Source organism: Leuresthes tenuis, unplaced genomic scaffold (assembly GCF_036924035.1).
Source record: "Leuresthes tenuis unplaced genomic scaffold, fLeuTen1.0.hap1 SCAF_17, whole genome shotgun sequence".
Taxonomy (NCBI): domain Eukaryota; kingdom Metazoa; phylum Chordata; class Actinopteri; order Atheriniformes; family Atherinopsidae; genus Leuresthes; species Leuresthes tenuis.
In genome coordinates, this window is record NW_027325371.1 from 8,370,410 (window position 1) to 8,397,779 (window position 27,370).

At 39.2% G+C, this 27,370-nt stretch overlaps 3 protein-coding genes across 3 annotated transcripts; 2 read left to right on the forward strand and 1 right to left on the reverse strand.

The window, feature by feature from the left end:
• The first annotated feature begins 140 nt into the window (after positions 1-140).
• On the forward strand, positions 141-1,947 carry psmc3ip (PSMC3 interacting protein). The gene is made up of 8 exons (XM_072368625.1): positions 141-239; positions 594-694; positions 784-873; positions 968-1,079; positions 1,206-1,351; positions 1,443-1,496; positions 1,591-1,650; positions 1,726-1,947. The coding sequence occupies exons 1-8, from the start codon at positions 221-223 to the stop codon at positions 1,780-1,782; spliced, it is 639 nt and encodes a 212-aa protein (XP_072224726.1). The 5' UTR covers positions 141-220; the 3' UTR covers positions 1,783-1,947.
• mlx (MAX dimerization protein MLX) lies at positions 1,889-8,434 on the reverse strand. The gene is made up of 8 exons (XM_072368624.1): positions 8,358-8,434; positions 7,428-7,464; positions 7,199-7,288; positions 5,827-5,936; positions 5,621-5,723; positions 4,569-4,668; positions 4,045-4,246; positions 1,889-3,951 (listed from the first exon to the last, which is right to left on the reverse strand). The coding sequence occupies exons 1-8, from the start codon at positions 8,394-8,396 to the stop codon at positions 3,895-3,897; spliced, it is 738 nt and encodes a 245-aa protein (XP_072224725.1). The 5' UTR covers positions 8,397-8,434; the 3' UTR covers positions 1,889-3,894.
• A 680-nt stretch (positions 8,435-9,114) lies between these two features.
• Positions 9,115-25,696, forward strand: fmnl1a (formin-like 1a). The gene is made up of 25 exons (XM_072368780.1): positions 9,115-9,711; positions 13,634-13,717; positions 14,081-14,167; positions 14,255-14,328; positions 15,258-15,341; positions 15,433-15,582; positions 16,004-16,112; positions 16,367-16,443; positions 16,534-16,627; positions 16,992-17,066; positions 17,154-17,264; positions 21,228-21,377; positions 21,460-21,561; positions 22,207-22,801; positions 22,914-23,038; positions 23,180-23,382; positions 23,491-23,725; positions 23,808-23,876; positions 23,956-24,036; positions 24,112-24,241; positions 24,345-24,508; positions 24,597-24,698; positions 24,778-24,867; positions 25,057-25,171; positions 25,291-25,696. The coding sequence occupies exons 1-25, from the start codon at positions 9,526-9,528 to the stop codon at positions 25,353-25,355; spliced, it is 3,357 nt and encodes a 1,118-aa protein (XP_072224881.1). The 5' UTR covers positions 9,115-9,525; the 3' UTR covers positions 25,356-25,696.
• Positions 25,697-27,370: the final 1,674 nt, after the last annotated feature.

A 27,370-nucleotide genomic window follows, 5' to 3' on the forward strand; every position in this document is an offset into this window, starting at 1 on the left:
AGGCGAAAAGGCGAACTCAGATAATCATGTAACATTTATAAATATTATTAATGCAAGTAAATGATGCGAGTAAAAATCGACATTTAAGAGCCCAGACCCGGTGCCAAGAAAGAAACTACTTGAGTGGAGCATCTTCGTATACATAATCGATCTTTTCAGTGACGCACATTTCGCGCGAAACTTAATCTCGTAAACTGAAGTAAAAGAAAACTAGTTGAAAATGAGCAAAAAAGATAACGGTAAGTCAAGAGTTGTCTTTTAGGTGGAATAGTTGGACGGAAGCAAAAAGGCTGGGTTATGACATATATATCGAGCGAACGACGCTTGTTTAATGTCAAATGATAAGTTAGATAGTTTAGCCGAGTTAGCTATTAGCTAACTAGCTAAACTGCCTACAGTGTGGAGTATAACGTTTTTTGATTACGGAGAAAATGTCCTCGAAAGGCGCCGACTAAATTAATTATCTAGATATATGGCTCTTTAAGTATAGTAATGTTGGCTAATATGACAAAGTAGATTTAGTACCGCAAAACACTGAAACTGACATGAAAGTTTAGTTGTATTACAACCTGAATGTTTGCCGTCACCCACAGGTGCTTCAGTCATCCTTGCCTACCTAAATGAGAAGAACCGTCCTTACAGTGCTCAGGATGTTTTCTGTAATTTACAAAAGCAGCATGGTTTGGGAAAAACGGTGAGATCCATTCTTAAATAAATTCCCCATACTTTTGCTGTGTCTTTAGTATGGGTACCTAATGGTGGACTTAATGTTTGCTCCATTAGGCAGTGGTAAAAGCCATGGAGCTGCTGGCTCTCGAGGGCAAGATAAAGGAGAAAATATATGGCAAGCAAAAGATTTACTTTGCCGATCAGGTTTGTGTTCCTTTTGAAACGTTGAATTAATGGGAACTGGAAGATGTGCACGTATAACCGTGTATGTGACCATTGCTGCCCAACACTCCCGCAGGCTCAGTTTAAAGACGTGAATGATGCTGACCTGAAGACGATGGACCGTCAGATCTCAGAGCTCAGTGCAGAGGTGCAGTCCCTCACTCAGAGCTGCAGACAGCTAGATGCAGGTGTGTCACACGAGCTACATATGTAACTTGATCTTTGTTTTCTCAGAGGAAGCAGTTTTAGGACCCGGAATGTTGTTTTTATTTTAAATGGATTGATTTGTAACTATTTTACATGTTTAATAACAGAGCTGAAGGAGCTGAACAGCTCTCTCACAACAGAGGAAATAGTAGCAGAGATCCAAGAGCTAAAAGCTGAATGTTCTGGGTGCAAAGCGCGTCTGGAGAAGATCAAGTCATCTGCAAACCACGTCACACCAGAAGAGAAGGAGAAGGTGGGTAGGAGGAAGCACTTTAAAACAGCTATTGATTTTTGTTTCTCTTCTTTATGTCCTGTTAATAACACGTTTTTGTTTAATTTTACAGGTTTATAAAGAGCGCGATGTTTATGTAAAAGAGTGGAAAAAGAGGAAGAGATTGGTAATTATTTGTACATACAGCCGTAGCTTCTGTAGCGCTGGCTCTTTAACGTTTAACATGCAACAAAATGTACCTTTTCGTTTGTTTCTGTCAGGCTTCAGACATGATGAACGCAATCCTGGAGGGATATCCAAAGAGCAAAAAGGAGTTCCTGGTGAGTCGCGGAGCAAGACCACTTTGCAAAATGTCAACTCGCTGCCAACACTTTTGTTCTTTCATGTCTTTACAGGAGGAAGTCGGAGTAGAGACTGATGAAGACTGTAAGGTGGCTTTCCCAAGTACTTGATAAAAATGTTTGTGCTGCAAACTCATCAGTTTCCACCTGTTCGGTGCATAACTAAGAAAATGGATTACGCAGTCTGAGCCACAGCACAGTTTATTCATAGCCAGTGTTTTGAATAAATAGTACAACTTTAATAAACGTTGAACTGGAAAAGAAGTGTAACAAAAACAGCTTCATCATTGGCTCAACAGCAAAACACAATTTGACCACACAGGCACCGGTGGGTTTCTCCCTTTTAAAGACAATCAAGCAACCCTGAGCTTACAATGAAAATATCAAACTATTCATCATAGCTCAAAGAGCTGTACATTGTTGTTCAAATTCATCGGGCGATTTTTCTATTTGTTTTCCTTTTTGAAACGTTAAGCGCTGTGTGTGAACGGTGGTTGGTTTATACGAGCTACCGATATTGGAGTGAATTGTTCCATTTTCTGTTTTTCATCTGTAGCACTGTTAAACGTTCTTGACAGTAATTTCTAAAGGTTTAAGCTAAACTACGGCATCGCTTTGAACTACCTTCAAGCATGAAAGAGGTTTCACTGGCTGCACAGCTTTTCCCTACTGGGGAGAAAAAAAGACATTCACTTACTTATGTTGACACTGCTTTTTTTTTTTTTAAAGAGATATGATCTACATTCTCTGGCTGTTGGGTGTTTAGGTATACTTGTGCAATCAAATCACATTCATTTAACTTTTAAAAAGATAATTATTCTGTTTTGGTATATATTCTGTCTACATGTAAATAGTGTGGTGGAAACAGAAATAACTCAAAATGTAGTCCAGTTCCAACTGTAATGCTACGGCAACCTCAAAGAACATAATTCCAGTATTCTGAAGTCAAAATGATCAGAAACTTTGTAAATTAGACTTTGCCGTACATGACTGCATCACTTTTTAGAAGTGTAACTAACAATGAGTTGGCTTGACTTTGAAAAATGATTAAAATACTCAAAGCAACAAGACGGGATCCAGAATCATTATTTCTACAGTAAAGATGGAAACAAAATCAAACCCAAATAAAACATAAAGGTGTTTTCACTGATTACAGAAGTTTTTCAGTTTCAGATTGTTGGTTCTCTAAGACGTAATAAAAAATTACACCAGAAAAAAAAAGAAAAATGGAACAAATCACAAATGTCTGACAGCAAAAGTAAACAGCATTTCTCATTATTATTAAAACCACTGAATAGTCAAGTGATAACTTGTTGAGACTCATTAAAAATCAACACCACCATCATCTCCCAAATAAATTACTCAAACACATGTGACGAACATCTGGTCAAGAAATCTGAAATCTACTCTATGCTAGCTCTGGTACTTCTGTGCTGTCTTTATTTAACCTGTCAGTGAGGAGATTTCACTGGTCTTTGTCGGCTTGTCGCCGCTACATTTATGTAGACCCTCACCTTTTGTTATAATAAAGGAAGGTGATTAAAGTGAACCTCAGAGATGAAAAGCTGAAACGCCACAGGAGGTGAACCTGAAAGCACATACGGTAGAACTGCTTGTAAACCTGCAGATGATGACATGTAGCGGAATATTTGTAATCATATAAGATTCAGGAGTGACTTAAATGTTTGCACGCTGGAGCTGAGAGGAGCCCTTTGGTTCAGCATTAAGCTGCACAGTTAAGCTTATTGTGAATTTGCGTGACACGCAGCAGACCCTCCGTTTACTCAATCTGTGAGGAGTTTTGTCTGAGACCTCCCCTTGTTACGGTTTTAACTCATCTCAAATGGGGCAACTCCACTTGTTGCATAAAGTGAGAACAACCAGCTCCACAGTTTTCTGCCACTATGTTGAATTTAACACACACCATTGCTTCATTAACTTGCACACTCGTGTTTAGAATAAAAGTCAGATAAGGCCAAAATAAACTCGATGTACACTTAAAATCCTGAAGTTATCCTTTGCAAGCATTTAACTGCTATGTCCAAGGCAGCTTTTCATCTCTGCCCACAGTGTGACGAGGTAATCCAAATACAGTCAGGGAGGCACCGATGAGCTGAACTGAGCGCTGTGGCAAGGCCTGAAGCTGAAGTTTTTACTCCATCCTGAGAGGCACGAGCAGGTACAAAGTCCATTTCTGGGACTCAACCAGAAGTTTCACCTCGATCAATAAAGCTGACCGTTGAGCTGCCGGAGCACTCCAACAACAAAATCCCGAAGAGTCTAAAAAAGAACAGAGGAAGCACGGAAACAGTAACTACCTCAGCAGAGTGAAGTGTGAGCCGTTGTGTGAGATTCATCAAGAACAACCCTTACCTGCGGCTTGCAGTGCTCCTCGATCCAGCTGAAAACGCAGGCGGACAGTTCTTGAAAGCTGCTCACTGAAACAGAGCTACTGAAAGACACAAACAGGGAGTCCATGATGTTCTGAAAGATGTTGAACTTGACCTGGTCAGACACCTGATCTTCCCCCTGCTGTGGGTTGTTCTGGTGGGCCTTCACGATGTGCTCATAGTTCCTATTAAGAAAGACAAACACTTTAACTGGCTTTGCAACATATACAACTCACAGAAAGCTTTTTCATAGAGAAACTCTGAGCTTTAGTGATTCGAATAACCCGGATCGTTTGAGAAATTCTTAAATGTTTACTGAAAATCTGATTTTCTGAAATTAATACAGTTTTTTCAATTTTCCATCAAAGCATTTTTAACTTTATTTCCCTTGGCCAGCATTTCTTTTAAAATACAAATTCATGTGTTTGGATGCAGAACAGTCACACCTCTGGAATGCTTAGGTTGCAAAGAGCAGCTTATCTGACTAAGTGCAAATGCCCGTCTCACGTTTTCATGATCTTAAGTGCCATCACTTCTTTTCTTAGGACAGAAACTTCCTCTTCTTGCTTCTTCTTTTCTTTGTGCAGAAAATGGATGTAGTCAATTGCTAGGAAAAAAAAAAAGTAAAATGAAGAAATCCATCAGTCAAAGATATGTTTACAACCCTGAAAAGTTGCACATCATCCTAAGGGTGTTGCAAGAAAAGACATTTGTTTGGCACATATTAGCGGTAGCTCAGGTGACCCTGAAACATCCCATAGTTATGCTGCTATAGGCCGAGACTGCTGGGGGACCTCCCATGATGCACCTCTCCATGTACATATGACATAATTGTTGTAATTAACATGCGTTTCTCTTTCTCAGCAGGCAGCTTTTCTTCTTTTATAAACTGGTATTTTAGGAATTGGACCAATTTGGACTACAACCAGTTTGACTTGACTGGACTATGATTGTAATACAATGATTTGGATTACAATTGCTTTGAATTGGACCGTATCTTTGAAGTGTCTTGAGATGACATCTGTTGTAATTTAGCGCAATATATAAACAAAACTGAATTCAATTCACCTGAATTAAAACTGAAATGTTGATCTTTAATAGCTTGGCCCTATAACAATGTATTGATCAGCTCTTGCAGGATTGGATACTTGAGATAAAACAATATTTAAAAAGTAAATCTGAATATTTGAGAACTATTTATTAAAGTTACCTAATATTGAAAAAGTGTATGATGCAGTAGTGGCAAAAATTACAAACTGTAACCAAATAAGAGCTCCTTCCTCTTTTAAAACTATAGTTTGCAATAAATACAAAAGGAACCCTCAAAAGTCCCAGTTTGTCCCCCGTTGTGCCACGGCTGCAGTGGGGATGGTGACCTGTGGGGTCTCATTTGCTTTGAAGTAATAAAAACACAACAATTCTCATTTTAATACAATTCCACACTAAGCGAAACATTGTTATGGATATCAAAGTGGATTCCTATCAGTCACCACATCAGACACACAATTTCAAAGCGTGTCGTGAAAGAGTCTAAACAGGTTCTGTTAAACATATCTTACTTTTCTGCAGAATAGTGGCCTTGCTGATCTTTTGTGCTCCAACTGTGAATTCCGACTGCTGCTGGCAGGTGGGCACAATCGACTGCAGGTCATCATAGCCTTTCTGATGTTACAAAAGATTTGTAAAGCAAAGGTTAGACCACTCTAAATGTGCCACAAAGTGCATCGCTTGTCTGAGATCCATCTGTAATCTTCTGTAGCCTTACCTTGATGGCATCCCTGCGCTTTTGCTCAGCCTGCGTGTGTGCTTGTCTCCGTCGATCTTTATACGAGTCCTTATAGGATGTCTCATGCCTATAGTCACTATCTTCATCATCTATTTGGGATTATATTCAAGAAAAATAAAAATAAATCACATTGAAGTCATGACTAATCTATGTCACTGGTGCATAATATCAATATATCAGCATTTATTGATTGATTTCAGTCAAAAATTGTTGAAATGCGTTGGCTTTCTCAAACTAATTCAATTACACAGAAATGAGGAAAAACACAGAGTTATTATTCATTCTCAGCAGAGACATCTGTTAAATTTAATGCTTCAACTAAATTACTGACAGCATTAACAACAACAACAAAAAAATTAAATATAAAAACGTGGACGACAGCTATGCTTGTAATGAGGCCAGGTATCATATTATGAAGCATAAAAATGTGCAGAGTAGTTTAAAGCTCTGTCAGAGTACCTGAACATGCAGACCGTGTACATAAAAGACTACAATCACCCGCAAGACAGTTTGTTTTATAAGAGGCAGGAAATAAAATGAAAAAAATATATAATAAAATTTAGTAATTAATAAGATACACATTTACAACAGCATGAACACCAATTTTCGACAACAGCACTGCTGCAGACACACACACAACCCCTCCCGTCACTAGCAGCTGAGCACTGGGACAAACAGCACAGAGCTTCTGCTGTTTCAAGCACAAAACTAACTTAACATTGTACTTATTGTTTTAAGGGCTTCTTTTTTTCCCTTTTTTTAATAGTTATCATACATCTTATGAAACTCCAAGAGCAAGCAATCTGTGTGTTCAAAAAATTGGAGTTAGGTGAAAATCTGATGCCTCAGAAACGGCAGTGCGTGTGCTGCTCATTGGAGGTGACACTAATGAGTTAACCAAAATAAATTAAGTGATCACTGCAGCTCAACACTTTCAAATTTATCCCATTACATGACAACTGGTAAAGATGTTGGTAATGACAGTTAAGCCTGCAGAAATACCAAACTGCTCTTTGATTTCATATGACTGGTTTAAAGTTAAAGAATTTTTTTTTGTTTAACTAAAATGTTTTATTCTTTCTTTTGTTTCTCCCCGTCAACAAAAACTTTTCTGTGACATTTATCTTTTTGATCATTCCTGTTATTTATATGTTTATAAATTATTTAACAGTAATCTATGAGTAATGCAGTCACGAGGAACATAATATTTTAAGTGTGCTGCATTATTTTGCCTCCTAATTAGTAATCTTTTCCCCTTTTTCGTCAGTGGTATCAAAAATGTTAAATTGAAATACTGAGTATTGTGAGATCTCTGCAAAAATTTAAATCCCTACCATAACAAACACAATACCTGTATTTGGCACTGAAGAGGCACTTGTTGAGCCAATGCTGTTTGCCCTGGATACAACACTACCCTTTCTGGGAGTTTCAGCAAAGAAACCTAGAAACACATTCATCGAAGGATTCGAAAATTAAATACACGGGTATCAACATAATCAGAGACCAAAAAGTCACCGCTTTCAAACAGCAACATCAACTATTATGAGAGAAGACAAGATATCAGTTGACAGAGTACTCACTGGGGTCAAAGCCACTGTCGCTGAAAGCACCGTCTGTCTGTCCAGCCATTACCAAACAGCAGAGGAAGGAGAGAGGAGAAAACAGAGACTGAGATGACAAGGTGAACATGAGTGCTGCCCTAAATATGCTGACAAAAGACCAACTGCAAGCCAATCTAAACCCCCACCGAGCAATGCCCTCATTCGTCCACTTTAAGTATAAAAGAGGGTGAAAAAGGTGGCAAATTAGTGCTTCAATCACATATTTACTGTTTGATCTAGGGCACCTCCACACAATAGGCTTTTTTTCTAGTTTGTGGTTTCAAAGATTAGGACTGGATTTTTCTATGACCAAGGTAGGAAAAATCCTGATAATGCTTTCTGTGTCAACATCAAGTCTTGCTTTCATGAAGACCTCTGAAGAGGAGCTTTCTCTTTTCTACACTTGAGTCATTCTAAAACAGGGTCTATGAACAACATTTTAAAATAAGGAGCCGTATTTTGGGATATCTGAAGTAAAAATGGTATTTTCTAACGACATGTCACAGGAGTATTAATTTGCATGTGAACTGACATTTGTTTTTTAATCTTTCTTTCAGAAGCTGCGGTCTTTAAAAAAAAGTGAATTTCACTTTTGGATGAGTTTTAAAACAAGTTCACTGATTTAAATATAACTTAGAAACAAGTGAACATTTATGGGAAACGCGATTCACATTTTCAAGAAGCTTTGTTTACTTAGCTAGCTTGTTAGCTAACTGCCACAACGTTACAGAACGTCATCAAGCTAACGCTAGCTAGTTTTGAAGCTATCAAAGCCTTGTTTCCACACAACGTTAGCAGAGCTTCAGGGTGTTGTCAGCACAGTGTTTGTTACTTATGACTGCTGCCACGCAAAAATACACACTAATCAATTTGCACTTAGGTCCAGGCTAGTTAATAAAATTGACTTACTTTCCAGTGGTCCTCCGGAGACGTAGTAGGATCCGTCATTTTGGAATGATAAATAAGTAAAAGCAGCGCTACCTTCACGTACTTTTCGTAAATTCAAGAACTAACTAACTTTAAACATACAAGGCCTTAGATTTAGCTTTATTGAATTTAAATATTTACCTTTCAATGCACTATGATGTACCCCAATCTAACAGCAACGTATATATGAAGGCTTAGACGTAGGCTAAGTGGAATAATGGATATTTATTTTCCATTGCATTCAATCGAACTGCCAACACTCCACGGTGTCCCAAAATGCAGCACCATAATATGCAGTAGTTGTCTTCTAACGCATAGCGACGCTGTTTCACAATTCTTGTTACTGTGGACTTTACCTGTCTGACATAAACAACCTGCAATCAGGAAGATACTTGAAAAACCCCAAGAGAACGAACAACTTCAATAAAGAAATTTTAATTAAATGGTTGAATGGGGTCATTGTCTTTTCTTGGTTGTAAATGTTGCATCTGCAGCTGCGGATGTAAAAAGGGAGTTTACTTTAAGCTGCACACTCAGCTTCTTTTCAACCCTGCATTGCTTTACGTTTCTCATCACCCACCTTCTGCGTTCATGGTAAACTTAACTGTTTAAAGCATGTTTATCTTCCACCCCTGTTCTCCACCCCAGATTATGTTGCACTCGTACACAGGAAGTTACTCTTCTGCTTTTGTGCTTCTGTGGTTTCTGTCTGTGTTACAGAGTGTGTCACCCACCCCTCTCCTTCCTCTCAAACACAGGCCTCTGTGCTGCAGTCACCACAGAAGGTGTCAACTTGTGTAGAGAATAGTTAGTGTGATATTAGTAAGTCTTTTTTTTAAGTCCTGACAGGTCCTAACAAGGTTTTACCCTATTCTTAAAGGTACTTGTAGTCAGAGAAGTTAATGACAGGGTAAACATGAGGGCAGCCCTTTTTTTCTTATCACCCACCCTGTCCATAGCACAGAGGGAGATTTGGTGAACTCGAGACTCGATGTTCCTCACCTTGAAGGCCCAGGACTTGGTTTGATTTAGGCCTTCTTTTATCATTTGGAGCGATCACCTTTTGTCACAGTGCTTTGGAATACACTAATTTCTTTGGAAAAGGGGTTTGTGTAAAGCTTTCTCGCTGGATTACCTTTGGAGATTAGTGATGGGGAATGCGGCTGCAGGGGGCTTGGAGCAAGAATCAGCTGAGGGCCGAGAGGCCAGGAACTCAGTTGGGGCAGCTTCAACGATGAACGACACCCCACTGACTTTGCAGAAGAAGCAGTCGGCTCCCCCAAAACTTCCCATGCCCCCTGAAGAGGAGCTGGAGGAGCGCTTCAATGTGGTGCTGGTAAGTGGCTAAGGTAAACACCTTTACTGCATGTAAAAACAATGAGGCTATATATTTCGTCATAAATACCAGAGAGATTGATGATTGTGTAGGAGATTTAGAGGCACAGAAATAAAACACAGCATATAATTATAAAGTTGGTAACAGTGACAAGTATTGAGTCACTTTTTTGTTACCGAAAACACATTTTACTCGAGTAAGACTGTGTATGACGTCAGCCTTCAACATTGTAATCTCGCAGCCTTTAGGAATAAAGTAATTTGTCAAGATTTCTAAAAGTAATGAGCTACAACCTGTCATTTTGCCTTGTTGCAAATGCACAAAAGGTCTTCGATGACTTTCATTCCTTCTGTTTGATTTGAAAATATTAGGCGGGGAACAAGGTAATCAGTGCGCACATGAGTTGTTGGCCCCAAAGGGAAGTTGAGCAATTTTATATATGAAAGAGCGTAGGACCGGAAAGCAAGTGTTTCACCATTCTCTCAACAGTCCAACAACAATTCAAAAACCATGAAACGTGGTGATTGATACTTATATTAATTGTATTTTATATATTTGTCATAAAGATGTTGTAATATAGTGTCCAGCAATTCAGGGCTGCTTTTAATTTAAGATTATCTTTTTTTAACAAAAAACAAAAAAATCTCATTTATTAATTTAGGTTATCTCTTAGGGGACTGCACGGTGGTGTGGTGGTTAGCACCATCACCCAACAACAAGAGGGTTCCAGGTTCAACTATCAGCATTCTATTTGCAGTTTGCATGTTCTCCCTGTGCTTGGGTTCTCTCCAGGTACTCCAGCTTCATCCCACTGTCCAAAAACATGCATGTTAGAATGATTAGTGTCTCTAAAATTGTCCTTAGGAGTGAGTGTGAGCATGTGTGTGGTTGTTTGTCTCATTTGTCTCTGTGTTTCCCTGTGATGGACCTGCCTCTCACCCGATGACCGCTGGGAGAGGCTCCAGCCCTACGTGACCCGACCGACAGAATAAGCGGGTACAGAAGATGGATGGATATCCCTTAGGTTAAAGACTGGCTTTTGATTTCTTGAGCTGGCCTAATTCATGCAACTGTGCACAAAGTGGTCAAAAATTGAAGCTTAAGAAAACAAGATTAAAAGCAGTGATGTCATTCTGGGACATTTTAGTCAGTAAACTCAGAATAAGAATAAGAATTTTAGAAATTCCTACAGAAACACATAAACAGAAAACAAATCAATTATATTCTATATTCATCTTTCAATAGTACAAAGACATTATGTCAAAACTTAATAACATAGGTTAATTCTAAATTTAATGCCACCAAAGACCTTTGAAAAAGGGGTTTGATGCTTTAAAAACTCCTAGTTTAAGATCTCACAACTATCCATCCATTTTCTATATCTGCTTTATCCAAATCAGGGTCGTAGCAGGGCTGATGCCTGTCTAAGCTACCACTGCGTGAGAGGCAGGGTATCTCCTGGGCAAATGGGCCGTCCATTACAGGGCTAGCACAGAGACAAAAGAAAAAACATGCACGCTCACTCCTACGGTCAGTTTACACTCACTAATTAATCTGACATGGATATTTTCAGATGGTGAGAGGAAGCTAGACTACCTTTTTGACCCAGGAACCTTCTTGCTTTGAGGTCACAGTTCTAACCACCACACCACCAAGCAGCCCCATCTAACAACATTTAAACTTAATTCTTCACAGGCCAATAACATTACTAGAAAAAATGGGGCCTGGGAAGATGCTGCACCAAGAGAAGGTGCTGCCGACTTCTCTTTTGGCAGTGAGATGCCCTGAGAAGAAGGATAGAATAGAAGAAATAGAAATAGAAATAGAAAAATACTTTATTCATCCCCCAGTGGGGGAAATTCAATTCAGAAGTGGACAATTGTCCAAGTGGTCTAACAAAACAAAGCTAAAAATTATTAAAAAATATAAAGCTGTCACATCCACTGGATTAAAATACCATCCAGTCAATTATCAGCACCCATGATGGTATAGAGGTCCATTAGTACACACAGCACGGATAACTTGGATAGCTACAGTATGTATAGTGGCCAAAGTAATGCTGTACAATAGATGTATGGGTTCTGAAGCAACATTTGCTGCCATCCTGACATTATCTTCTACAGGAAGCTATTGCTAATTTTAGCAAGACAATGCCAAAGTCCAGAGTCAGAGTCCAGGTGTTAAACTGCAGCGTCTTGACAGTTCAGTTCAGACTTGCTATATCCTGAAAATATTTGACAGATTATGTAACAAAAAATGTAAATATTTGGATGCCTCAAACATTTAAACTGCTGAAATTCTATATCAGGCAAGAAAACCATTTTTAAAACCACTGTAACAAGAACAATGTGCTGTCAAAAGAACTAATAATGTAACACTGTGGCAAACATACCCCAAGTCCTATTTTAGATCAAGATACAGTAACATTTAATCAATTTCACTGTTTGTTAAGTTGACTTTTTTGCTATTTTCAAATTAATAGAATTTAAAAGATTTGCAAATAGAATCATTTTGTTATTAATGTACATTGTACATAGCATCTTCTTGAAACAGATTTGTATTAGTTAGACATCTATCTCGGGAGCTTGCTGTTTGCAAATGATTTTTTTCTGTGTAAACAGAAAAGTTGCACTTATTATAACTAAAAAAACAGAATGAAAGGCTAACATCCATCCAACTACTTATTATGTGCTTCAGTTTCAAGTTCAATTTATTCTATTTATCATTGCTAAATACTGACATGTATGCTTTGACACTTAAAATGTACCTTATGGCTACTTCACACAGTGTGACCAAACTTGTTTGTGGCTGCTTTGAAGTTGTTTACTTCAAAATATCTTTATGAGAAATTGTGTTCTCTCAGATAAAGAACAAAGATGGTCCGTGTTGCTTCATGCCTGCTTTCAGGGGTCATGTGAATGCATGACCTCACTTCCTTTTATGTAATATACTTCCAATATAAACGTTTCAGAAAGTGGATTAAATGTTTGTATTAAAAAAAGCAGAAGTGAACCCTTTCCATCTTCATTTCTACATGGTTTTCCACTAAACAAATCATCTTTTGGTTGGTCCTTTACCACAAACCCACAGCAGGACTCCACCCTTACCCCACCAAGGATAAAGCTCAACTCCTCAGCGTCAAAGCAACGGGCCATTTCCGCTTTGCATCTCCTTTTTTTTTTCTTTAAATGTGTGAAAAGAAACGACAATTCAACACCACACCCAGTTTCAACTGAAAGTTTTGGTTTTGTCAGTGTGTTTGGTACTTTGGATCAAGTAATGTTATTCTTAGTTTAATTGTATGAAAATTAGTTCAAAGCAAAACATAAGAAAAAATTAAGTAACTCTTACAGTGGAGGAGTAGCACTCATATCTGGAGTCAGACATTCCTCTGCAGGCTGATTTTAGTAACTCAAACAGAAACTTTGCGTGTGAGCATTAATGTCAAGTCTTCAGATACTTGAGTCAAATTAACTGAAAGAGTATGGAGGTGGGGGGTTCTTGGACTGAGCCTTGTTATGTACAGTGTATGGAAAAGGATGGGTTGATGTTAAAGACTGATACATCAATAAATACCGCAGTCTTTATGTACTATTTAGTCATACTGTCTAAAAAAAGATCTAACAACAATAGTTTAATTAAATTCACAAGGACCGTGGTCAGAAATATAATTTTTTTTAGGTGCATGGTATCCACTAGCAACCTTACAGACATTTATGTAAACACTGAGTCATCTGCTTCCAGCAGGTTGTCACAGCTTTTTACCAAAAGTTCCTGTATGGTTTTGAACATTTGAATATCGTTGCATAAGCAGGAAGGATGAAGAATTTACAGCTTAATGTGACAACTTAGTGATACTTTTATTTGACCCCAAATCATATTTGCACTAAAAACAGCATCACTCTTTTTTTCTCTCTTTCAGAGCTACATGAACTTGCCCCCAGACAAACTGAAGCTGTTGAGTCAGTATGATAATGAAAAGAAATGGGAATTAGTTTGTGATCAGGTAAGAGTTTTTATCTGTACATAATGTTTCATGATGAAACCTCAACCTACGTCATGACTCTGTAAAGTAGTCTTGCAGCTGTGCCCTCACTGGAACAAAGTTGATGAAAAGTATGCAAACACCCAAAGATGTCGTGTGTGAAGTGTGAAACCTTTGCAGCACAGTCTCTGTGGTGGCAAACAATAGAAGTGTTGGCATGGAAACAGAAGCAGTTTGTGTGTGTTGCATTGACTAACATAGTGGAAGAATAGCATCACAGTCGTGTACAGGTAGATGTGCTTCTAGTCTGAACATAATTTTAGGGTTTCTGATATAACTAATGCTGTGGCTTTATTCCACTGTCCGTGAATCCTTCATCTCCAGGAGCGTTTCCAAGTGAAGAGCCCTCCATCCACTTACCTGACCAAGATCAAGAGCTTCTACCAAGATCAAGGAGGGGTGTCTCGCAGGGTCAGTGAAAATTTTCAATTCTCATTTCAATTCTCATTTTCAAACATGTGCAATGAAGTCTTGAAATAATCCCTTCTGGTTCTTTAGTTAAAGAAAAGGATCCAAGATGCCACTCAAGTCCTTAAAAACTTGGAGATATCCCTTCGCACAAATCACATTGGGTGAGCGTGTTATGTTGGATCAGACTCTGTCTGATGTTCAATTGATTATTCAATGTGTAGTTTTATGTAGTTTGTAATTTGTCTTTATTTTATATAGGCCTATTCGAATATTCATTTCAGTGTATTTTTTAAGGTTTATTTAGCTTGTTTGATGTGTTTCATGTGTTCATCTCATTCTATTCCTACAACACTTCATACAAACAATAATTAAAGATACAATATGGAGTTCTAAACAAAATTACATTATTTTTACATTCTGTACCACCATCTTTCAGTTAAACAGGCAGTGAAACCACCAGCATAATTCTTTAGCAAGCACTACTACCAGTACATACACTACATGCTATAGCCTTTAATTATGCTAATATACAGACTACTGCAGACTACTGCCAGAAAACAGCTACAAGTTTTATCAACTGCTGATACTAGCACAACTTTTACTGTTGTGTTATAAACATACTGGAACAGCTGGACTAGAAAGTAGAGTAAGATATGATCCAACCAGTCACTGACTCTGCCTCCAAAGTCTCAAAAGTCAACACAGGATGCCTGAAATTATTGTCTTTAATGATTTCTGACCACATTCACTGAGCATTTAAGTGAGCCCATTTTCATGAAAGATCATTCAGTCAAATAAAATTCCTTAAATATCAGAATATTACAAACAATATTAGTACTCACATCAGGAAGCAACTAAAAGTTAGCAAACTGGCTCAGCAATGGCATTCACATAACCCTAAATATCTAGCTTGAAAGCATTAGCCACCAAAGAAGGCTGTAACCAAAAGCATAAGAATTGACTGAAGTGAGCAAGAGTGTTGCCCTGCTCAGTTATATTTTACATCCAGTCAGGGCATAGAATCTATTTCATAATATAACAAAATATGAATCCGTGCGTAATTTTTCATGTTTTGTTGTTCTTTGTGTAGATGGGCCCAGGAGTTTCTCAATGAGCAAAATAAAGGTTTGGATGTTCTGGTGGAATACCTGTCTCATGCTCAAAGTGACACCTCGTGAGTACTAACAGAGTATACAATATTACAATCTGCTGGAGTTCCTGCAGTGAAAAATTCATCACGAAGGGTGTATCTCTACATTTTTCAGATTTGATGTAGACAGTGTGGAAAATGGTGGCACCCTGTCAGACAGACAAAAGTCAGCAGAAAGGTCAATGGAAGATTTAACCAAGAGTCCCAGCAGCAGCAGCAGTCATTCCCATGGGGTGAGCAGAGCTGCACGGGCACTGACTGTAAGGTAAGAAGCTTCACCCATAAAAGGTCATTGAGATGGGGTGGTGGTAAGAAAGAGGTCTGGCTGTCTATGACATCATGACTTCTCATTAAAAATTAACTTTCAGTATCATACAAAACAGAAGTGGTGTGTGATGGTAGAACACTGAAGCTTCCAGATGTAGTGTCATTTTCTTATAGAACTGTATACATACACACACACATATATATATATATATATATATATATATATATATAGAAATCCTCCAACTGCTGCAACAATTCACCTGTCAGACAGACACAGTTGTTTCCCAAAATGATGCTGGAGGTCACTGTAACGTCATTACCTGTGTGGGCTGCTTGTGTATTATTTCCCAGCCTCAACTTCAGACCATTTGCACAAATAGTGGCATTTCTTCCCCCAAACTTTTTATCCATGTGTACAGAATAAGCTCCACTCTGGTAAACAAGATGCATAAGAAGTCCCATTCATCTTACCAGAGAGATGATGTGCATGTGTGCATTATGTGCCTGCGAGCCATCATGAACTACCAGGTAATAAACAATCAGTCTGAGCAAGCCACTTAACTCATATGCTGTCATTAAAACGTGCTGTCACTTTTAGGCCAGTGGATTGACAAAAACTGACTTCTTCCATCTATTGTTTAAGATCAAACAGACACCGTTGATGTTCTTTTCTTTGTCAAGTTAAAAAAATATTGATATCTTAAACTGAATACAATTTTCTTGTATCTTTTATTGCATCAACTAGTTTGAGATATGCCATTTATATCTTCTCTCTGCTTCAGTCTGGTTTTAACCTTGTGATGACTCATCCACGCTGCGTGAATGAGATCACCCTTAGTCTCAACAGTAGGAATCCCAGGTGAGTATGTTTGTGTGTGAGACAAAGTGTGTTATCTGTGTTGTCTGTTTGTGTCTATGTTTAACCCCACCTCCTCATGCACCGTGACAGGACCAAAGCCCTTGTGTTGGAGTTGCTGGCTGCCGTGTGTCTCGTCAGAGGAGGGCATGACATCATTCTTTCTGCTTTTGACAACTTCAAAGAGGTAAAAATTAAAAAGAAAAATGTTATTCTTTAAATGATCATTTCACCATATTGCGGTGGCCTCATGTGACTTCTGTTGTTCAGTTGTCCCATAATTGCAAACTTCCCGTTTCGCATGACACATCTTGTGAGTTCCTTTCCTAGTATGCACTGTGGTCACAACTTTAGCTCATGTGTAACAGTCATGCATGTGTTTGTAAGTTTCAACTCAAGTATAATACATAGACATTGCATATACTCTCTGTATTTGTTCACTAAGGTGGATTGATAGGAATACTTAGCAATGTTTTAATTTAGCATTTATGCCCCCATGTGGGCATCAGTTAAAATGCATATTTGAATAAGTTTTTTTTTTTTTTTTTAAGGTGAGCAAAGAGAGAAATCGCTTTGAGAAGCTGATGGAGTACTTCATCCATGATGACAACAACATTGACTTCATGGTAAGACCACAAATTCATCACCCGATCCACTGTATACAGAAGCACTACAAGACTGTGTAGAACTAAGAATATTTTGTTTGTCTACAGGTTGCCTGCATGCAATTCATAAATATTGTGGTCCATTCGGTGGAGAACATGAACTTCCGTGTTCATCTGCAGTATGAGTTCACTCATCTTGGATTAGATAAGTATCTGGAGGTGAGTTTATTAGAAAAACTCAAGTTTACTAGTGGTTTGTACTCTTCCTTAATAGTAAGAGAATATTTAAAGCTACTACATATAATATTCTAAAATAATGTGTCAGATGACAATCCATAACAGCTTGCAGGTAAGTGATGCACCTTGTAAGAAATTTAAAGTGGATTGGCAGTTCATCTTGTATTTCGGGAGCTTCATAATGACTCACAACTCACTGTTGCTTCCTCCAGTCTGCAAGACTAATGTCTTGGTTCTCTATCACCACAATTACAGCTCTGCATACATATCTGCATAGCCTACTTTATTTGATCCTTTTTGCACACTAATGTAATATTAGCGTATTAGCTAGCAGGTACCCAGTGAGAAATGCTTCAATCTCACAATTAACATCCCACTAAAGGTACCTCAGCAGTAGATGGAAAAAGATGCAGCTTCAAAAACAACGGGTGACATGTCACCTGTCTAAACAAAACTAAGAAAACTGGTCAGCAGCTGTGTGACAAAATCTGGTGTATGAGCACAACAGCAGATAAAATCATACGTAGTGGCACTGCAAGACACAGGTGAAGATAGTCAGTGTGCAGTGCAGCTGTCTGTGTCAGGGCCAAAACAAAAGTTCAGCATACACTACCAGTGTTTTCCTTTCTACAGAGTAAAGTGAGCTATTACATTCTTCAGATTCAACTGGCAGGCCTCAGTCTTTTTATATACCTTTAAAGCTCTCTTCTGAAACTTCCTTTTGTTTTAGTACGCCGCTTTCTTGTTATTTTCTGTCATACTGTGGCAGTTTTGCTACATGCAAAATGTACGTGCAAAACACCACATTACAGATACAGAACTAGAAAATTTCTGAAGAAATTTTGATGGGTGCCCAGCTGCTGCCCGTCTTCTGCCCGTCCACACACACACACAGATGAGACAGAGAAGCTGGTAGTTGCCAGTCAAGCATTATATGATCATAATCCAGTCTTAAATATGAGATTCAGGCTTGTTCTGGTGAAATCTGCCTGCTTTAGACACATAAGGCCCGGTTGATCTGTTCAGAATAATGGAGAACATATGAGTGAATGCGTGCTATCGTGTGCATTTGTGTCGTCAGGGGCTGCCATGAAGCTGTTAATCTGTTCAGATTAATGGAAATTTATGAGTTAGTGCGCGCTATCGCGCGCATTTGTCTCATCAGGGTCTGGTTTGAACCTATTAATCTGTTCAGATTAATGAAAAACAAGAGTTAGTGCGCGCTATCACGCGCATTTGTCTCATCAGGGGCTGGCATGAACCTATCAATCTGTTCAGATTAATGAAAAACATGAGTTAGTGTGCGCTATCGCGCGCATTTGTGTCATCAGGGGCTGCCATGAAGCTGTTAATCTGTTCAGATTAATGGAAATTTATGAGTTAGTGCGCGCTATCGCGCGCATTTGTGTCGTCAGGGGCTGCCATGAAGCTGTTAATCTGTTCAGATTAATGGAAATTTATGAGTTAGTGCGCGCTATCGCGCGCATTTGTCTCATCAGGGTCTGGTTTGAACCTATTAATCTGTTCAGATCAATGAAAAACAAGAGTTAGTGCGCGCTATCGCGCGCATTTGTCTCATCAGGGGCTGGCATGAACCTATTAATCTGTTCAGATTAATGAAAAACATGAGTTAGTGCGCGCTATCGCGCGCATTTGTGTCATCAGGGGCTGCCATGAAGCTGTTAATCTGTTCAGATTAATGGAAATTTATGAGTTAGTGCGCGCTATCGCGCGCATTTGTGTCGTCAGGGGCTGCCATGAAGCTGTTAATCTGTTCAGATTAATGGAAATTTATGAGTTAGTGCGTGCTATCGCACGCATTTGTCTCATCAGGGGCTGGCATGAAGCTATTAATCTGTTCAGATTAATGAAAAACATGAGTTAGTGCGCGCTATCGCGCGCATTTGTCTCATCAGGGGCTGGCATGAACCTGTTAATATGTTCTGAATAATGGAAAACATGAGTGAACACAGGCTGGCATAAAGCTTTTACAATAGGGCCGCCATGTTGTTTCAAAAGGCCTGAAATGTCTTTTTGAAAGGAGCTGGAGATTTAAGAAAGAAAAGTAGCTGAATAGGATTAGTTGAACATGCTCAAAAAGCTGAATCTAGTGGAAATTTATCAGAAATCAAGTGATTAATAGTTAAAATGGCTTCAGTGTAATATACAGCAGGGAGTGGAAGAGTGATGTCATCAGTGACAGCAATGTTTGTCAACAGCTGCAGCTCTCTCCCTGTATAACCTGCAGAAATTACATTTTGGATACTATGACCTCCTGTGAGAAAACCGGAAGAGCGAGGAAAATAATTTGAAGACCGTAAGAAGCAGAAGGCTTGGAGGAACGCAGCAATGTAGTTTTTATTTCAATGGATTGAAAAAAATTTAAACGGCAGCAGGTTGAACACAGTTGAACCTGTCTCTGGCGTTCCACCAAATTTACATTGGAGTTAGTGAGAGAAATTGAAAGGTTTCTCTCGTTTCAAGGCTCATAGCTGAAATTCTGTAAATGTGAGCTATTTAGTAGTTGCATCAGCTGAAAGAGGACAAGTGTACCTACATTTTAAGGTATAATTTGTTTGTCTGAGTTAAACAGCATGAAAGTTAGAGCCATTTGTTTGAATATCAGAAAAAGTTAAAATGATCAGTCTGCCACTCTAATCTTCTCATTCATAAAAATCAGGAAGGAGCAAAAATGTTCATGTTTTTTAAACTGTCATATTTCAGAATTGGCTTAATATTTGAAAAAAGCTGTATAATCACATAATAGCAGAATGTGTTGTGAACATTTTAAAGTTTGAATGATGTCTCTGTGATACCGTATGGCTGAGTTACTGCCCTCTAAAATAGGACAGTTTGGGGCTCGTTGAGTCTGGCCTCCTAATTAGTTGCTGTGGGCAACAGCTGCACGTGCCCACTGCCAAATCTGCACCTCACTTTGTCCCCTTAAAATCATGGGGTTTTCATTTTGAGCAGGAAATCTGGAACAAACGGTCGCTGTTCGAAAAGTAGAAGTCGTATCCGAATAATTCTTTCACCGTGAGCGCCAGAAGGGACGGGGGAAGCCAGCGGTGTCATTTTTATTCTTCTAACCCCCGTGGCTCCTTTATTATGGCAGTTTTAAAATGATTTTTCTGACTGATTTCAGGCCTCGCCCGTTTTATAATGGGATTTAATGTTCCCTCTCTGCGCTCAGAGGGGATTTGTGAGAAATCTGTGAGGCCCAGCTCAATGACAGTCACATTGGGTGAAAGACAACTAAAATACCTACGTTTTGATGTATAATTTATCCAGATCAGGCAGAGATTTTGGACATGAGAGGCATTTGTTTGAAAAATAATTTTTTAAAGATTTTTAGAGTGAGAGGTAGAGTGGAGAGGATCAAAATTTGCTCCTCTGGACACCTAAAACGTAAACTGCCGTTGTGTCAAAGCCGTATAAGCTATTAACAAGCCCTTTACACCAGTTAAAGCTGAGTCTTTCCTGTCACACACAAACTTTGAATGATGTGTGTGTGACCTTGTATGGCTGAGTTCAGAGGCCTCCAAGGGGAGGCAGTTTTGGGCTCTTCGAGCCCAAAACTGCCTCGTTAAGGCCTTCTCCATTCATTTTCCCATTGACAATTTGCCCGCTTTTTCCCATTTATCCGCTATTCCGGTCGAGTAATGAGAGAGAAAAGTAATAGCACACCTCTCCCGATCGGCGCGCACGCAGCCATGTATTTTTTATTTTAGTCGGACCTTCGCTGTGGGACGAGTAGCGCGCCGAAAAACGGGCGGAAACGGAAGAATAATAAGTATGAGCAATAGTAATATGTGTGCCCTGCCTATGGCATGGGGCACCCATAATTACTTCAAACATATAAATAGCACATTATTCTATACAATTCCTTTTAAAAGTGATAACTTTTTCCTGCAATGTGGCTTAACCCTGTTTTTTGTGCATTAGAATCTGAAACAGACAGAGAGTGAGAAGCTGCAGGTCCAGATCCAGGCCTACCTGGACAATGTATTAGATGTTGGAGCTCTGCTGGAGGATGCTGAGAACAGAGGAGGAGTGCTGGAGCATGTGGACGAACTACAGGAGCACAATATACAGGTCAGCCTGGAAATAAATAAACATATAACTCAAAAAGAGATAAAGTGATGTTACATATGTGTACCTGTGTGCTACGTTACAGCTGAATACCCGGCTTCAAGATATTGAGAATCAGACCACCTCCCGGATATCTGAACTTGAGACTCAGCTCATGCAGGCCACCAAGGAGAGTGAGCTGCTCAAAGTAAGTGCAGTCTCATGACATATACAATGTTTAATAAGATTAACAAGCCTTGGAAGGTGTGCAATCATCACAGTGATTTATTTTAATTAGATCACAAGGGTGGCAGTTCAGTTTGATTTTATCAATCTGTACCTGTTAAATAAATGTCTAAATTAACTTGCATTTTTCTCACTGTTAGCAGCAGAAACCTGGGCATGATAACACTGGTCTTTAGTCAAGACGGAATATCAAAAGTTACTGAAAAGTATCTAACATTCAAAGACCGTCAAGTATGAATGAAACATCAGCCAAGATCATGCTGCCATATAGGTTTATATCTTAGCAATCATGGAATAATGTGCCACAAAAGTTTGAGCATATATTTATACCTGCCTAAGAATGGATTTTAACTTGTGATCTTTTACCTTTCCATCCACCACCACTATATGGTCAAAACTTTGTCATAGTTTGTCATGTGCTACCCCATACTTTATGTAACATGCTAAGGCTAATCAGATGAGTATTTTCTCATTACCTGCCAAATATCTGCCTGTTGACAGTTGACAGTACAGTACAGCCTCACAAACCCTTAAAATAGATTGTGTTTTGTGCATTATGCTCCTTGCACAGATAAGTCAATTTGATGTCTGCATTTGTATCTTGTAGGAAAGCCTGCGAGAGTCATGTTCCCAGGTTAGCACTTTGCAGCAAAGAGAAAGAGAGAGGGAGCTGGACAGGGAGAGAGAGAAGGACCGGGAGCGTCTGAGCACTTCTGTCCATCAATCAACTTCCGAACTGGAGCAGAAGATTCAGGAGCTGCAGGACAAGGGACTGATCCAACTAGGACGCAACGCCTCAGGAGGTTTGGATATCCAGGTTATGCCTGTCACAGTGGTGGAATACATCCAAAGCCCACCATCAACCACCCAGGCAGGCATTTCTGGCTCAGCTGATTCTACCTCCTCAGCATCCACCATCCCCTCTCCACCTCCTCCACCTCCACCTCCTGGCGGATCAGGGCAGACTACGTCTCCTCCTCCATCGCCTCAACCAGTGGGTGCGGCTGTTGCACCCCCTCCTCCTCCTCCACCCCCACCACCACCTGGAGCAGGTCCACCTCCTCCTCCTCCTCCTCCTCCTCTACCTGGTGCTGGACCCCCACCTCCTCCCCCACCACCTGGTGCTGGACCCCCGCCGCCACCTCCTCCACCTGGTGGTGGACCACCACCACCACCTCCTGGAGCACCAGACGCTCAGTCTGGTGAGAATTTTGACATAAATCTGAGAAGTACAAATAACGGTCATGACCTGATAGCAACATTACACAGAGATTGTGTGTTTGACTAATTCACTTTGTTTTTGTGTTTCTTCAGGGATTAAGAGCAAGAAGCCCATTCAGACCAAGTACAAGATGCCTTTGTTGAATTGGCAGCCTTTAAAACCAAACCAGGTTGCGGGCACTGTCTTCAATGAGCTAGATGATGAGCAAATCTTAGGGGTGAGGTCACACATCCTCAAAATTTTCACTCTCACGGCCCACTATATCCTATGTGAAAACAGACATTTTGATGTGATTGTTGAAGTAAAAAAATATTTTCTTTCTCTTCTCCCTCTTTGGCTTTTGTTCTGTCTGCTTCAGGAGTTGAACATGGATGTTTTTGAGGAATATTTCAAGACGAGGGCCCAGGGTAATCCAGCAGATCTGTCCAAGATCAAGAAAAAGACTGTCCAAAAGGCCCCCAGTAAGACATCCTTGATTGACGCCAACAAGGCCAAGAATCTGGCAATCACTCTACGGAAGGGTGGAATGAGCCCATCTGCTATCTGCACTGCTATAGAGATGTATGTGATCGTGTTGGACCAACCATCCTCCTCATAAAGACATGCATCTTGTTCCATCAATGCTTCACATAGTTATGCATACTCTAACCCTGATTATTGTTTGAACAGGTATGACCAGCAGTCTTTATCCATAGACTTCCTGGAATTGCTTGAACACTTCATACCATCAGACTTCGAGAAGAAGCTTCTGGCTAACTATGAGAAAGAAGGCCGTCCACTGGAGGAGCTGACTGATGAAGACCGATTTATGTTATGCTTTGGGAAAATTCCTCGTCTGAGTCAGCGAATAAACACTCTCACTTTTATGGGAAACTTCCCAGAGACCGTCAAACGCCTGCAGCCTGTCAGTTTGTTACATGTGTTATAACTTCGGTTGGAAGATAGTTTAACAAGCTGTACTGATGTTGTTTTATCTTCATCTACAGCAACTGAACTCCATCATTGCTGCATCTATGTCTATCAAGTCTTCAACGAAACTGAAAAAGATTTTAGAAGTAAGTAAATTTAAATAGAAACGCTGATGTGGCTTCTGAATGGGAGATTTTACTATTCACCTCTTGTGTTCCCTTTCAGATTGTTCTCGCTTTTGGTAACTACATGAACAGCAGTAAAAGAGGTGCAGCTTATGGTTTTAAGCTGCAGAGTCTGGACCTTGTAAGTAGCTTTTGTTGGCATTCTTGCACTTACAGGAAAATTTAAATCAGCTTTATCACTGTTTCTATGTTTCAGCTGTTGGAGACTAAATCCACTGACCGCACACAGACACTTCTTCAGTTTATCACCAATATCATCCTGGAAAAATACTCTGACCTGGCCAACTTTCACACTGAGCTTCACTTTGTGGACAAGGCAGCTCTTGGTACACACACACACACACACACACACACACTCAGGCTGGCGAAATATTGCATCTTGTTATTTAATTAGGAAATGTGTTAAACTCATTTTGATTCCTTTGCTAGTGTCCCTGGATGGCATTTGTCAAGATATCCGCTCATTAGAGCGAGGAATGGAATTGACCAAGAAGGAGTTCTTGGTTCAGGATGATAGTCCTGTGTTGAAGGGATTCATCAAAACAAACAGTGAACAGCTGGAATCTTTGATCAAAGACAGCAAGACAGCACAGGTGGGCTTTTTATTCATTTCAGTCTTTCATACATTTGTCAAAAACACATAATATTCTCACACGCAGACATTTGCTGCTCTTTATCCAGGAGGCTTATGTTTCGGTTGTGGAGTATTTTGGAGAGAACACCAAAACTACACAGCCTTCCATGTTTTTCCCCATGTTTGGGCGCTTCATAAAAGCCTATAAGGTGAGGGTGCTTTTCAAGTTTTTCCGGTAAAATTGTTGCAATCCATGCTAATACTTTTTTACCCCATGACTGAATGTAGACAGCACTGCAAGATATTGAGCAGAAAAAGAAAATGGAGAGCCAGGAGGTGAAGGAGTCACCATCTCCAAACAAGTCTGGAGTGCAAAAGGTCTGACATAAAATATATATATACATATTTATATATATATATATATATATAGACATAAATGTGTGTGTGTGAGTGTGTGTTTCAGGGATTTGTTTAAACTGAATGATTTGTCTTTAACATGACCTGCAGTCCAGAGTGCAGAAAATGTGGAATTTACCTCAAATTGCTTTTAATTTTGGTCTTTTCTAGGGTCCTATGACGCCTAAGATGCCTCAGATGGACCTGATTGCAGAACTGAAGAAGAGACAGGTGAAGCCACCAGTACGCGAGGGGAAGGATGGTGCTCTGGAGGACATTATTACAGGTACAGTGTTGTGAGGAGGCACATTGTTAAATTGTAAATGTGCGTGCCGGACGCTTGATGTGTAAATGTGGGCAAAATTCCACCATAGCGTCAGGATGTCCGTGTTTGCTTTTCCTCAGATTTGAGGAACACACCATACAGGCGGACAGATGGTCGTCGGCCAGCACAGCGCCAGGACACTTAAGCCACTTCTGTTCAAGAATTTTTTTTTTCTACAAACGCAACTGGAAGCACACTCAAACATGCAACCAAAAACAATGAGCTTTATCATGTGCTGTACAAACAGTATATCCAAATATATCCATAGCCAAATGGCAGCATGTATTAACAATATTTTGTGTGAATTTATTTTGTAAATAGAAGTTAGAAGTATTTTTGACATTATACGGTTTAGGAATTTTAATTTCAAATATTACAAACAAACAAGTATTTCTGTGGTACCTCCATGTGGGGTTTGTATTCTCTTAAAATTGTGATACCGTTTCCATTTAATCAGTTTTTAAGTAAAACCCATTTTTGTAACCAGTTGTGTCTGTATTTGTGTTTTCTTTACCGATAAGAGGCTTCATATGAGAAGTGCTTCACGTGTGGGTAAAAAGAAATAAAAGCAGAAAACAGAAAGTGACATCAGACTATACAAGAGAGCTGCACTTTATTGGACACACAATCACAGCAAATTATGTACAAAAGTAGGCAGGTTCAACTGCCTGCTGTCTTCTCACAGGAAAAACACACACATTTCTCACAGAATATTGTGGCATCCACACTGATAAATTAGTATTTCCAGTATCAGTAGGCATTTAAATTAATATATAATTATATCATAGATCTATTTTCTGTAATATTCTTGTTCTTATATCACACTACTCTACAAGTGGGACAATCACTCTGTGGAAAGAGTATATCTTCACTGGTGACTTCTCTGGTTGGGGTTGCTTTCAAGCATTCTGACTCCTAGACGTTCAACACTCTTAGCCACTATCGTCATCGTCACATAACTTCACAGTAAGACTGAACATGCCTGTGTCACAGATACCAAAATAATTTGTCATTCTTCAAGTTTGTAAACCTCTAACATAGAACCACTTCTCCATCTCTATTTTTTCTCGCGTTTTTGAGAAAACATGTAGACAACATTTTTTTATCGACTGCACCGTGCGTTTGCTTGAGACTATACATGCATTGTTTTGTATATAACTTTGAACCCATCATCATAGTTTATTAATAAAACATCTTCTTTTTGACATAACAATTGGTTGAACTTGCTAGGATTAACTTGACCTATATACAAGTCAATTTTGTTTTTCTATTTTTGATGCCAAGATTTTTGAACATCCACACATTCATGTAAAAATCTCATATACATACTATAGAATGTAGATTTGTTATCTAGAAAGAAAGAATACAATGGCAAAAAAGATAACATTTAACTTTAATTTAAATTCATACAACTCCACATTATCATCCCTTATCAATCCATCTTGGTGGCTTTTATAACTTTGATAGTTTAGCTTAACTGCTACTTAAAGCCACAAACTGCAGCAGTATAAGCAATAAAATGTACATCCACTTGTTGTCTGAACTCTTCTGCACTAAGCTTCCTCATTGCTGCCATTCTTGTTCACATGCAAACATGACAGAGAAAAATTAAAGCCGAGTAACTTACTTCAAAGCAGCAAGGCCTCATATGTAGCCTTTGGGACCATTTCACAGTATTTACTACAACATCTGTGTTTCTGACCATCTCCAGCATCCCTAATACCACCTGAATCACAAATACAGAATGGGGTGAAACCTACAAAAACAAAACAAAAACTGATAGTAGCAAAATAAGCCCCTATACACAGGCACTAGTCCAGCCTCTTATACCTAAAAGTGACCCTTCACGTAAGGTGCCAAAGGTGCAGATGAACTGGACGAGCATTTTCAGGGACAAGCTTTTCAGAATTACATAAAATCTAACTCAGTGTTTGTAAAGAAAATCCTAGAATTTCAACATAAACTTTAGTGTATATTACAGAGGCTAACAGTAATCTATACAGATATTTCAAACAAATATAAAAATGTTCTGCATATGAATAAATCATCTCAGTGTGAAATGTAATATCTCTTTCAATGAATTAAAAAAGAAAACTCTGTACAAAATGGTCACTAATATAAAAAACAGAAGAGATGAGGACATTTTACAGTATATAATTT

What these genes read in the sequence shown, in the direction of transcription:
- psmc3ip (XM_072368625.1), top strand. An exon ending in CACCAGAAGAGAAGGAGAAG is followed by an intron (nt 1,352 to 1,442) that starts GTGGGTAGGAGG and finishes TTAATTTTACAG; the next exon opens with GTTTATAAAGAGCGCGATGT. An exon ending in AGAGCAAAAAGGAGTTCCTG is followed by an intron (nt 1,651 to 1,725) that starts GTGAGTCGCGGA and finishes ATGTCTTTACAG; the next exon opens with GAGGAAGTCGGAGTAGAGAC.
- fmnl1a (XM_072368780.1), top strand. Translation starts at nt 9,526, where the DNA reads ATGGGGAATGCGGCTGCAGGGGGCTTGGAGCAAGAATCAGCTGAGGGC. An exon ending in GGGAATTAGTTTGTGATCAG is followed by an intron (nt 13,718 to 14,080) that starts GTAAGAGTTTTT and finishes CTTCATCTCCAG; the next exon opens with GAGCGTTTCCAAGTGAAGAG. An exon ending in GCTTCATAAAAGCCTATAAG is followed by an intron (nt 24,699 to 24,777) that starts GTGAGGGTGCTT and finishes GACTGAATGTAG; the next exon opens with ACAGCACTGCAAGATATTGA.
- mlx (XM_072368624.1), bottom strand. Translation starts at nt 8,396, where the DNA reads ATGACGGATCCTACTACGTCTCCGGAGGACCACTGGAAA. An exon ending in CTCTTCAGTGCCAAATACAG is followed by an intron (nt 5,937 to 7,198) that starts GTATTGTGTTTG and finishes AATCCCAAATAG; the next exon opens with ATGATGAAGATAGTGACTAT. An exon ending in GCACTTAAGATCATGAAAAC is followed by an intron (nt 4,247 to 4,568) that starts GTGAGACGGGCA and finishes CTTTCTTAATAG; the next exon opens with GAACTATGAGCACATCGTGA.